This window comes from Solenopsis invicta, chromosome 7 (assembly GCF_016802725.1).
Source record: "Solenopsis invicta isolate M01_SB chromosome 7, UNIL_Sinv_3.0, whole genome shotgun sequence".
NCBI lineage: Eukaryota > Metazoa > Arthropoda > Insecta > Hymenoptera > Formicidae > Solenopsis > Solenopsis invicta.
The window spans coordinates 13,339,441-13,353,396 of record NC_052670.1 but is presented as its reverse complement, the minus strand read 5'-3'; the positions used below and the strand labels follow the sequence as shown (position 1 = coordinate 13,353,396).

The 13,956-nt window shown below is 30.0% G+C and overlaps 1 protein-coding gene and 1 pseudogene across 2 annotated transcripts; one reads left to right on the top strand and one right to left on the bottom strand.

Moving 5' to 3' along the window:
* Nucleotides 1-3,953: 3,953 nt before the first annotated feature.
* Nucleotides 3,954-7,076, bottom strand: LOC105193965 (annotated as a pseudogene).
* LOC105193362 (protein PAT1 homolog 1) lies at nucleotides 6,968-13,302 on the top strand. Of its 2 annotated transcripts, none has more exons than XM_026138864.2 (9): nucleotides 6,968-7,105; nucleotides 7,705-7,893; nucleotides 9,295-9,715; nucleotides 10,113-10,210; nucleotides 10,306-10,793; nucleotides 11,383-11,596; nucleotides 11,672-11,872; nucleotides 12,587-12,853; nucleotides 12,971-13,302. In XM_026138864.2, the coding sequence occupies exons 1-9, from the start codon at nucleotides 7,067-7,069 to the stop codon at nucleotides 13,217-13,219; spliced, it is 2,166 nt and encodes a 721-aa protein (XP_025994649.1). In that variant the 5' UTR covers nucleotides 6,968-7,066; the 3' UTR covers nucleotides 13,220-13,302. The 2 variants fall into 2 exon arrangements, with proteins under 2 accessions (XP_025994649.1, XP_039307522.1); XM_039451588.1 differs by lacking the exon at nucleotides 6,968-7,105 and adding an exon at nucleotides 7,374-7,563.
* Nucleotides 13,303-13,956: the final 654 nt, after the last annotated feature.

The following is a 13,956-nucleotide window of genomic DNA, read 5'->3' as shown; positions in this document are numbered from 1 at the left end:
TTAAAGCAGGCAACAATGTACACATGTACTACCAGCAGTTTAAACGGCAAGATAGCAGTATCAAAATTACCTCACCTATGTCAGCATATAACAGCATTATGTGATCCTATAAAGTATCTTATAGCAACATAACGACAACAGTACAAATTTTGATGCTGACAATTTCAAAGTTGTCGGTATGTTACTGGCAAATTGCTATCTAAAGTTGTCATATCATGAAGGCATTAATTTGTCAACAAATGTGAACTCAGTTACAATTCTGATAGCAATACGTATATATTATATCTACAGTGATATAAGGTATCGAATAAGGCTCTCTTTTCAATTTATTACTTAAAAACATGCTTTATGCCTACAATATATCTTTAAAAGATGTTCCAAAGAAAGTAAAAAATATTTAGAATAAATATACTTTACTATAAATAATATATTTATTAAATAAGAACCACTTATACGTTTATTGTTATGACTATTGTCATTTGTTTGTTACGTGTTTGATTTGCAACAGAACGATTTTCAATGCTGCTAACTTTTGAAAAGTTGAAATTGCACTCAAATAATCAGGAATTTCTAAAAGTTAAAAAATTAATTGCAGATAAAATTGAAGATAATTGTGATATTTAATAATAAAGTAGACTCTAAGAGATTTTTTATTATAATTATTATAAAAGTGATTTGGAAGATAATATTTAGTTCTTTTGATATTTTCAATTTATTTTTGATTCTGGCTTTATTAAAAACACAAGCATTTAATAAAGTCCAATGTAGGAATTAAAAAAATTTTGTTTGTTTGTTTGCAAATGTTCTATATAGAGATAATTTGATTTTATATAGTGAGTGACTAAAATAAACATTTTATTCTCACTTAATTTATTTCAATATCTTCATAAATAAAGTATATAAGAAATAAAATAAGTTAGGTAGATCTCTGTCCATAAGATTTGGTACGATTATTATCGAACACCATATATTGTATAGTAAATTTTAGTAAAAGTCTATGATACATGTAAATGCTCAAATTTATCAAGTTTCTTTACTAAGAGTTGAAAAAGCGTAAAAACTGTTGTAATGTCGGGAATTTTATCTATTGATGTTGGTAAATGTCAGAATGCTAAAGCTTTATAGAAAAAGTCGAGATAGCTTTATTATACAGAAAACAAGAATATAAAAAAGTAGTTAAGAAAGACGTTAAACTAAATGTGTTTATTCCTGTTTCTAACTGTCTCAGACAAAATTAAATGAGCTCAGTATTACTGAAGAAAAAGCAAATATAAGATGAAGACTTTTCTCACAGGATGCATAAAATTTAACTTTCATGAAAGTGAAACACAAACTTATCAGTATAAAAAAATGTTTCAATTCATTGATTGATCAATCGTATTATGTGCAAATGCAATTTTTACAGAGCAAAGTTTTACATGTACACATACGATTAATCAATCAATCAATTATAAAATTTGTTTTATATTAATATTTTCGTAAAATTAATTAAATAAAAATAACTTTTCAGCTGCACAGCCATGTACAGACGGCTAACTCTCAAGCTATTTCAATTTTTTTTCATACAGTTTTTATAATCTTCAACTTTCCTTCACCATTCGTGGGTACGACATACTCTGTAATTTTTTACATTGCTGTAATTCTTTTATAATATAATTTAAAAACTTAGACTGAGGTTCAAGAAAAAACTTTAACTATCCATAGATACAATAAGTCTACAACAGCATTTTTTGCATTATTCTTAACATAAGGTACTATAGTTGAAAAAAGATGCTCATGAGTGGCTAACTCGCAAGTATATTCTTTTATTTTTTATTAAATATACATATAAGTTTACTAGATTCCAAATAGTATAAAAGTAAATGCATAAAATTGTAGAATTAAAATATAAATTTAGTATAATGTTTAGTATGCGAATTATTAATATTATTATTTTTATTTGCAGCGTAATTCGATCTTTCACCTTTTACATATTAACGCGGGCAAATACTAAAACTTCTGAGATTTTTAAGGTCTACATTCCTTAATTATATACAATAATAATATTTATTCATTACAACCCTTTATCTACCATTTTATAATATATTCAAATAATAAAATTTTGCTCATTAATATAATATAATTTTGCTCAGTTGTAAAATCATGATTGATTGATTTCTCCAAAATGTCTATTTTCGATACTTCAAATAATTAAACTTTTTGGCGTGATTCATATCGTACTAATTTTTTTTTCGTTAATCCAAAAAGTGAATTAAAAAAAACCCACTATTTTTCTGTTTCATCACCTTACAGGTAAAATTAAGTAGTTCATCGATGTATAAGAACAAACGTAATTTATTGAAGAGGAAAAAGAGAAGATGCGTTTAGGAGATAGCAAGGAGATCGTGGAATATTAACAACTAATGCCATAAAAGATACTTTTGGTTATAAAAAATCATAAATTAATAGATTCGTAAATCTTATACGCTAATAATTGCCACAGAATAAGCTTTTATGAACATTATATAAAATATATATTTAAAAAAATTTTTTAATAACTTCTTTGACCTAAAATTAATTTGTTAAAATAATTTATTTGCTGCTAGTAAGAATTATGCAACGTTCACTATGAGGTTGCAAGAGTTCCAAGAGAGGTCTTATTCTTGCAAATGGCTCACGTCTCTTCTCATTACATGATAATAATTTTATATGCCGAAAGAACTACAAATGAAGATTCTGGACATTTAAAAAGCAAGCAATAAAAATAACGGCAAATAAAAATCAAGCGCGGAGTCATAACAGTGCGCAAATATATTTATAAAGCGTTACATATATTGTATATTCACGTGAATTATAAAATTACGTACGTATCGACTCATGGCCGATGGCTTTGAGCCATCTTCAGCGCATTGATATAGAAGAGAAAAGAAAATGAGAAAAAATGTCGGTGAAATCATACGAAGAGAAAAAAAACGCAGGAAAAAAACGCAGCATTATATGGCATTTCACCATGACCTGTGATTCACGTCCCTCGTTCAACCGATAAGTGAGAGTTAATAGCCAAACTTGTATGAATTCGGAAATTAACCACCTGGCTGTTTGGCAAAGTAGCAAAGAGCTACAGCTCAGTCAGGTGGCTAATTTCCGAATTCATACAAGTTTAGCTATTAACTCATACCTATCGGTTGAACGTGGAACGTGAATCACGGCTCATTAAAATGCCATAATGCTGCGTTTTTTTCTGACTTTTTTCGTATGATTTCGACGACAACCTTTCTTATTTTCTCTTTTTTTATATATTAATGCAGTAAAGATGGCTCAAAGCGTGAGCTGAAAAGTAAGTAATTTTATAATTCACATTAACATCCAATATATGTAACAATTTATAAATATACTTTTACATTTTTAACATTACTCAATTATTTTATTTATATTTAAACATGGTGTCAAATTTAGAGACGATATTGCTTGAAATTCAGTGAGGAACAAAGGTAAAATAATTTATTCTGTGTCAATTGAAAATCACTCTACGTAAGGTATCTAATTGTGTAAGATAAATATGATATTTCTATATTAAGTAAATTACTTATATGTGATTCACATTAAGGCTGCGTTTGGAAATTCACCGTCATTAAATTTTAATCTTGTTCACCAAATGTTAAACAAAGATAAAATGGTACATGGCGGCACTCAAATGATGTTTCCAAATACAACTTAAACTGACAAAGTTTGCAATATATAAAGCAATTGTTTGCAATATATATGTACTATAAAAGTAATTTACTTACTAGTTACTTAAAAAATGTAACTAAGTAAAGTTATAGTTACAGATGGAAAAAAATAACAAAGTTAGAGTTACAAAAAAAAAAGTAACTCTAACTGTAACTTCGTTACAAAAGTAACGAGTTACTGACCTCATCCCTGATTGGAGATTATAAAAATAGCCGTGCAGGTGTTTCGTAAAGAAGAAATATTTACAATGCTCATATTTTCACATAATCCACTTGAAACACTGTTCTTATGTTCCATGTGGGATACCAATGATCTTTCGCTTTAAGGAAATTGTACAATCCCTATAAAAAATAATGTGTTAATTGCATTTATTTGTCATAATGTCGAGCATATTTAGCATAGCTTTTTCAAACGTTCCTCAAATATTGAGAAATTTCTTAGATATCTAATAACGTACCTTTATGTCAAAATTTCGCCAAGGTTTGACATAACCACTGCTCGTGACAAAATCCTGAAATTCGTGGACCCCTCCGGCAGCTACGCCCAAAGTTAAATACGACTGCATAATAAACAACAATATTATTAAAATTCTCAGTTTCATTAAATCAAAATTTAGTAAAACTATGCAAATGGTATAAGTATCTAATAACAAAGAAAAATATAATACAATTTCAATTATACCGGTTTGCCAAATGATTCGTCTACGGTTTGCTCGCCGTATTGCACTCCATCAACATTTACTACAATGAGACCATTCTTCCATTCAATCTCGAAGATATGGAAATCTTCCGACCAAGGAATGCTCGATCTGTATCTTAGGCAGCATTGTGCGATTAATACTCTGCGCGCTAATACTCTCATTTAAATCCGTGATTAATCCACCCGCCGCCAATACACGATTATTGATGATCTCACCCTCGGGAGTCCGTAGTTCTTCGTTGCCTACCGACGACGCAATTCTTATCGCGCGATGCAATTCCAATTGCAATGTATTCTCGACGCTTTTCAATGTTATCACTATACAGTACACATTTACAATGGTAGACAAAATCGAAGATAACAATAACGTTAAAGTTATGAAACTTACGAGGATATAACTAATCTCCATGTGGCAATTTGGCTCTTATTTCGACACGTCCAAAGAGAAACTCAAATTTTCCCTTTGTATCAATACGTCCGGAAATTAAAGGAGGCAAGATGTAAGGGCCGACGCCTCGTTGTTGGCACTCCCATGTATCAATTTTGCCTGTGCAACTAAAGAAAAAATATAATTAAATATTTAATATTTTATTTCCTTAATTCTAGTTATCCGCATGCTCTTCCAGAATTATTCTTTCTTAATACGAAATCCCTGCCATATTTAGTTTCAAGCAAAATCGGTTTAATGCGTAGCTTTCCATCTCTCGTATCCATTTCATCATCAGTCATATAGAGGATGAATTCAAAATCCTGGTAATAAAAATAATATTATAATTTAACGAAAATAGAGTTTTTTTAAATAAATAATCTTCTGCCACCGATACATACCGGTAAATCGGAAAAACGTTTCCACTTATTCCATTTTGCGCTGTCGATAGTATCGAAATTCTCCTCGAAGATGAGTTGACGTGGACAGGCTTGTCGTTGTTCATCGTTCTTAAAGATCCATGTAGTCGATGTGTTCGTGCAGTTCTGTGAACCTTGAACCGTTTCACTGATATACGGGATATTGCCATAGTAAAAATCTGAAAATAAAATAAAACTTTGAGAATTATAACAATAACAATTAAGAAAATTACGAATAAAACATGCTGTATCAATATATAAATAATCTTTCTTTCGAGATAAAGTAAATTAAATTATAAATAAATGTTAAGATTGCATCATTCATCTATTATCGCTAAACAACTGTCAGCGATCATAAAAAAATATATAATTTTTAATGAAATAATAAAACACACGATTAATTTAGTTTTTACATGTATAAGTACGTATAAATTTTCTTTTTTTTCAAAACTTACCCAATACGATTAATCAATCAAATTGTAATCTAGACCTTAGTAAATAACATGAATTCAATAATAAATATATTTCTGTTTTTAACTGACAAGTAAATCTACCTTTGCGTGACTCGCCGATTTTATTGAAACTTTGTACATTTGTAGAGTAGGCAAAAATAATAAACACATAGTTTTTTTTATCAGCAATTGTTAACATTAAAAAGGTGAAATTGAGGGTATTAAGTTGAGGTAAAGTTGAGGGTATTAAGGAATCATAGTGTTTCACGTAAAAATAATCTACCTATCAACACAAAATCATTATAAAATGTTTTTTATGTTAGATAGTAAAGTTTACATGTTGGGAATACATTCCCAAAAAAATCAATATTTTTCTTATTTTATACATATAAACTTCCCAAACAACACCGAGTCGACTGTTAGTCGGCTGTCAGCCGGCAGAAGAAGTCTAATATCGACTTCAAAATCAAACCAATGCCATATTATTGCCGACCAAAAGTCAGCCTATGACAGTCGACTTTAAGTTAACTTCATGGCGATTATAAAAACAGATATTTTTTTGAGGTCTGAGAAATACTCAGCTAAATATCGACTTTAAAAGTTGACTTTGAGTCGATTATTATTGAGTCGAAAAAAGTCGACTATTAGTCGATTTGTGCTGTGTGGGTTAATCTATATAAATAAAAATGAAAATGTCGTTCAAAATCTGAAATCTCCCAAAGTTCTTCAACGTTGCATTCGAATACGCGCGTGTTTTTATATAAAAATTGTATACCCACAAAAATTGTATACTGCGCTTTCTCTTTTCTTACTTTTTCATTTCTTAACCAGACTGAGCCACAGCAGCGCGTGGCAGGGCACAGCTAGTTTACAAATAAAATATTTAAATTTGTTTAATGAGCCATAATTGTTTAGACTATTGTGATGTAACTTTAAAAAATTACAAATTTCTAATTTAAGATGGATAATGTTTTTTGATTACAAAATTAATTTTTAATTTAACTTAATTAAATCTTAATTAACTTAATTAGGCTAGTGTTTTGTAACTTTCAATGTAAATTAAATTTTTGTAAGCCATTAACTTAATTTAGTTGAAAAATATATTAACTTATCACTCCTGATAAAAACTATTTAGTCTTGCCGGTGTCGCATGAATAAATCGTTTCATTCGCGCGATCGCGCTCGCGCGCAGGCGAGAACTCACGTTCGCTGCTGCGCACTTCGCCCGTTGCGCATCCGCCTTTCTCGACTGACGTTAGCCGCGAGTTACGGCATGGCCGCCATGGCAGCTGATGCCCCGCGTAGCAGCACTTGACGTATAATCGGAACATGTCATTTTGCAGATTTCATTTTCACAAATGGCAGACACTTTTTTCGGTTTCGATACCACGCTCGGAGTAAGTACGGAAGCGCATTGCTTAAACGCGCGTGGCCTGCGGCTTGATTCGTGCGTGTTCCAGACGAAACACGCGACCGTCGATCTTCCCCAATAAACAGTCGCGTCGCGGCACGTCCGTGTCCGAAGAGTCGAAAAACTTTGCCCTTCCGCCGACATCCGTTAGCCGCGATTCGAAGTGACGTTTCTCGCGAACCTATCTTCAATTGCATCTCGTCGATAACGCTCCCCCCCTTCCCCTGAAAAATTAAGAAAATTCTCGATCGAGTCGCGGAGTTACGTTACATCGTCTAACCTCGTTCCTGTTTTCCTCGCCCTAAGGGTCATTAACATCGAGCGTCGCGTATCCCGATCGACCTTGTCGGCAAATTAGCGCGTGGCGTCTTGATTAAAATTTTATCGACTCGAGTCTGATGTTGCGTCTGAAGTATCGCTACAAAAAGCATGGCTATGACTTTTGTAATGACTTGTACACTTCCTTCTTTTTTTTTCCTCGGACATCGAGTCCGAGAATTATGTTTGGTTTTGTCAGGTTTATGTTTGGTTGTATTGTTACTTCAACACTTCCGATAATAATTGTTATTCGCTTGGTATGATTAGGAGAACAATCTAGAAGATGGATTGGATTGTCCATTGGAAGAAGAGCTTGAAGAGGAAGAGTACGATGCTTTGAATGATGAGACGTTTGGTCCCGACGCTACCATCGGTGATTGGGAAGAGGATCATGAAAAACTTGCTGAAATTACTGAATCAAATCGCCTTCATAATCAGAGTGCAACAAGTAAAAAGGTGTTGTTCAATCTCTGTCGCTTTCTTTAATTATCTTATAAATTTTGAAATCTAAGGACACACAAGGCCCCTAAAGTAAATTGTTTAGCAATCACAAGTTGAGTTTATTTTGATAAATTTGAATAGAAATTTAAAAAATGTAAACAAAATTCTAATATGAACCAGAAAGTTTATCAATACATTTAAATAACAAGAATGGCCATACCAGTCGAAAACAGATCTTAGTGCTCAGTAATTTTCAAGGTGAATTTACAAACATTTACAAAATTCTTCAAACTGTATTACCTTGCCCAAGGTAATATTTTTTGCAATAAATTCTTTACAGTTTTTGGGTAAAGAGGGGATGTAGAGATGCTTGTAAGCATCAAAGTTATTTAATTGATAAGCAATTTAATTTTTGTGATATTTCTAAATTTTTAAAAGTTGTGTTTTAAGTCTGGCAAATATGTGATATGCAATTCAGTGAATCTTGTAATTGTTTGTAAATTCACCTAGAAAATTATTGAGTACTGCTTTTTACTGGTACAGTCATTCTTATTATTTAACCTTCTAACTGTGTTTGGGTTTTTTCTTATCCAAATGCTTTTAAAAAGTTCTTATAATACAAGAATATTATTAACTGTACTTTAGTACCATGACAATTTCTTGAAAACATTCTGATTGTAAAAACCTAAACACTATTAAAAGGTTAAGTGTGTTGAAATTAAAAACAATATGAATAATTTATATATGAAATAAAAATTCAAAAAGAATTAAAAATCTATTATAAAAGCATTAGTTTTGGGCTATTATTATTGTACTATTATTATTATATGAGTATATTTCTCAAAATATTTCAAACTGTATTATTTTTAATTTTATAAAAATTTACTAGCAATTGTTTTTTATATTAGTATTTATTTTAAAAATGTGAATTCTTTAAATACTTTTAAACTGTGTGCTGTTACTTTTAGTCTCAAGCATAGCTCTTAAATTAAATCAGAAAAGTAATATTAAATATTATAGTATTAAATTGACAATTTAATAATACTGATGCTAGCAAGCATCTATAAGCTTACCCCTCTTTCCAAATCAAATTAAAGAATCTATTGTAAAAAATATTATTTCAGCTACGATTTGAATTTAGACCTCTTATATTTAATTTTCTCATTCAATTTAATAGCTAATGTATGAAAGTAACAGTGACAGGTTAGAGAATTAGAAAATGTATTTTTAAAAATCACTCAAGAAACATTTCAGCACTAAGATTTTGCTATGCTCATCTATTGGCCTTTTGATTGTGACTAATATAATGCATTTAAATAAAAACAAAAAACTTCCTTTTTTTATTTGTTTTCTGTTTTTATTTGAATTTTTAAACAAATAATTCATGTGTTTTATCATGTTTTATGTTTCTTATAGACTATTTCTAACATAAATATCGAAGACAATTTATCACATTTGGTATTGGATAAGGAAGGAATAGTTCCCCGACCAGGTGTGTGGGGTAGTCCTTTGAATTTATCTCCTCCGAAAGCTCAGCCACGATTATCTTTACCAAATGCCTGTACAGTGGAAGAGTTGGAAAGAGGACTTATTGCGAACAGGCCACCACCAGGTCTTAGCAAACCACAAACGCAACAACAGAAAAAATCGGAGGGTTCCCTTCTCTTTGAGGCCCTCTCTTTGAATGAGAAACTTCACGTCAATGGCCTACCTCCACCGCGTTTTCCACCAGGGTTTGCTCCTGGAGCACATTCTATAATTTTACCCAGTCCTATAAGACCACCACCACCACATCCTCCACAGTTGATACAACATCCAAGATTAATAGGTTTAATTAGTAAGTATACTGTGTATTATTATTTTAATATTGCATTAAGATATGTATATATATATATATATATATATATATATATATATAAATTTATACATGTATTTGTAAAATATGGGAATCAATAAGTATTCAGCAAATATAAATCTCGGAACTTTTTGGTATTTAGATATTTTCCATTATTTGGCTTATATTATTCTACAATATTTTCTCAATCTTCAGAATCATATATTTTATATTTCTACTTACATGTCTTATTTATGATAATACAAAATATTACAGTTGGCTATAATTAATATGCATTAATATAAAATATTACAATTGATTATAATTAAAGACTGACTAAATTTAAAAATTAACTGGATTATTTCTTTATATTAATATCGATTTTTCTTCCATTCATTAGATCAAGGAAATGTGTTACGTTATCCTCCACCACCGCATTTAATGTTGCCACAAGCTGTTCCAAGACAACCTCTTCATGGCTCCTATGGTTTCCCTCCTGTAAGTTTCTTACAGGAAACATCTTTTTACATAGATTATATATTACACAATTGTAATATTTTTACATTGTTAACGCATTTTCTATTCCATTTCAGCAACTACACCCTAATTTAGGAGGCCCACCATTCCTTCGGCCAGATCACATGATGCCTGCATTTCCTAACAACCAAACCAATCATCAGCAACACCAACATTCTTATTCACATTTAGGAAATCAGAGAAATCAGAACAGATCTTACTATCATAACGAACAACAATCTGGACATCAACCATTTTTTAAAAATAATCAATATCCTCATCGTAATCATGACAGAAACAATCAAAGACCCTATCATCAACATTATTCTCACAGCGTTAACGGTAATGCTTCGGGAGAATACGAACACTCAGGAAAACTTGCTATAAAACCTCATGAGAAGCAATGGTTAATTAATATTCAATTGTTACAACTTAATACGATTCAACCGTATGTTGATGACCATTATTATGTCGTGTTCTGTGATAAACGGAATAAACAACATGCAGATCAAGAACAAAAAGATAAGAAACACCATAATAATAATGGATATCACAAAGATCATAGGTATGTTTTTTTTTATTTTTAAACCTTAATTTTCTATAACTTGCGCTGGTATTTCATATTTTTATATATTTTTATGTGAGCAAAAATCTACATATTTTTTCTGATAATATAATATTGCAAAATACATTGCACTGAATATGCCATAATGTTAATTTTTTATTATAATCACAATTTTTTAAATAATTTAAGAAATTTATATCAATAACTGAAACTATCGAACTTATTCTATATTTTACACAGATTAATTGTTATTTATTTTTCAAGGATTTTATTTACATACTTATAAAGAGAGAGATCAAAATGTATTCAATCAAAAAGAATCTAGAATCTAGAAAAGATCAAAATTTATTTTTGTACATGTGTACAAATCGTCTGTTTACTTTTACTCGATTACTCGTTTCAGACTAATCTTGCGTTTGCCACTAATAGTTAAAGTCTGTAGTTATAATTGAGGGCAAACAGTGTTTTATGATTACAGATCTAGTAACAATGATATATACAAAATATAACGTCCCATCTAAATCAAACAACTCTAACAGATTGCCTTGTGTCTTATTATTATTAATTTCTTGTTTGGTTATTGTTTTAGAGATTGGGAACCAACACCTCAAACCGCTTCAAGATCAGCATATACGCCAGCTCAATTTGAGAATTCATTAGGCAAACTTCATTGCAGCAGTGTAACAGCACCACGTAAACTTATCGATATGGATGTCGTATCAAATAGCGATTCTCAATCTACTCCTCAGTCCCAACAGAAGGACACTAAAAAAACACGACAATTACTCCTTGAAATTGAAAGAGTACTATATCAATTTTTTAAATATAATTATTAAAATAAATAATTTGCTAACGTTCAATGAAATATTGTTTTTTAGCTGTTTACGTTGCTATTCAAACTGGAAGATTTGGATAATCCTCTTGCTTCAATTCCGGAACCGCAACAGCAACAAGAAGGCGAATCCGAAACAAACATTGCTAAAACTGAACCGGAATTAATAAACATGATTTTAACATGTTTACAACAATTAATACAAGATGATAAATTAGCTAGCATGCTAAGTATTCGAAAAGGAAAGGTAATTTAATGAATGAGAAATTTATATTTAAAGACAGAGTTGACAAGCAACAGTAACGCCGTTACCATTTTTTATTATTTTTTTTTTTTTCGTTAATTATCGTATTACTTTTTTCTGTCTGTAAAGAGAATGTTACATTTTTTTTTACAATAACGATAACGAATTTAGTCGTTATTTTAATTGTATATTATCCTTATATCCAATAGAATGCGCGCTAATTGCATGATTAGATAGAAATATGTTGATACTGTACTTTACATCTTTGATTACACTTCAATAGTTACTGTATTGAATAATTTACATTTATATATAAAATGTTCAATATTGACAGTGATTATTGGAATGCGTTCTTAACAATGACATTAATATTTGTAAAAAATGTTTACTCTAAATTTTTGTAAGAATGAGTGTACTAAAGAAAACAAAGGAAAGTAAGAAAATTATTATAAATAAATTTAATGTTATATAAAAAAAGCTTGTACAGAATATAGAGCTTGCTATATACAGAATAGCTCAGAGTTTCAAGTTTTAATATTTATTATTACTTTAACATTTACATCAAATAATGTGATTTTAAAATCTAATGACTTACTACAGGCTTACAAAAAAGTAACGAAACAATAACGGTAATGCATTACTTTTTTAAGATAATGTTCCCAACCCTGTTTAAAGATTTATTACTTTCAATGTCTTACATATATTTGCATATTACAGACATTACTACTGCGTTTTTTACCTCATCTGAACGTGACAGAATATAGTAAGCAGTTAAGAGAATTGTGGACTGCGATATTTAAAGGGTTAGCCATGATAGGCCGTAGAGATTGTCATATATTGACAGATTTTTATGCTGAATTTCGAAGGTGGCTTGACGGTGTAAAAGATTTTGATACCATATTGCGATTAGCAAGAGCATTATCCGACTCGGCTAACGTTCACCCTGTTAAAAACAATAGTTTAACTTTTGCTCTTCTGAATAAGGTTAGTTAATTGTTACATGTAATAATGATGAATCTTTCCAGAAATTCTATGCATATATATATATAGAAAATGTAAAATGGGATAATCCTTAATGTTATTTATTGCTTATTCTTTCAGTTTGGTGTGTCTGCAATAGCGGCGATGATAGAACGAGCTGAACAATTGTGCGATACAGACGATTCCCTGCCTTTTGAATGGTCAACTTTTGTAATGACAATAGTTGAACTAATTGGTGATGCACCACCATGTGTTGCACCTTGTCAACCAATTACTACAAATACGCTCAATAAACATCTGAATCGGATAAAGCTAGAAAGGTACACAGCGCTAGCGTGCTTGTTGACTGATGCCAATCCTTTACGATAGTCTAACGTTATGCAAGTTACACTCGATTTTTTTTAAGGTTCGTCTTTTTTTAACGTACTAAAAGTAAATTATGCAAAAAAAAATGATACAGACAAATATTTTAATATAATTACTATATAATGTTATTGAAACATCAATTGTGTACGATAATATTTCTAAATAGATGCCATGATTTTACAGAATAGATTAAGTATCTGATGCGGAATATTAAAAAAAGTATATATATATATGTATAATTCTATACATAAAATTATATATATATATATATATTTATATATATATTTATATATATATATATATATATATATATTATATATATATATATATATATATATATACATGCAGTATGTGGGTAGAAATATTATGAACATTCTGATACATGAAATTTCTTACTCGTATACATATATAATATCATCTTTTATTGTATATTTTGTAAACATCAATTTTTTAACTCATAATTGATAGCATGACGAAGTCACTGCAATATCAGAAAGAACAAACATCAGATGAAGTAATTGCATGCCAATAATCTTTTTAAAACAGTTTCCTTTTAATTTACAGTATATTTTGATTTCTGCTCTATGCATATTTAATATTAGATGTGAGACACTTGAAGTTATCATAATACACTTCATTTGCAATAATAAATATTGATCCCTTTCTTTCATTATAAAATATATCATTCAATAAAATAAACGAATGAAAATGATAATTTCGAATGCCTTACTTTATATTAA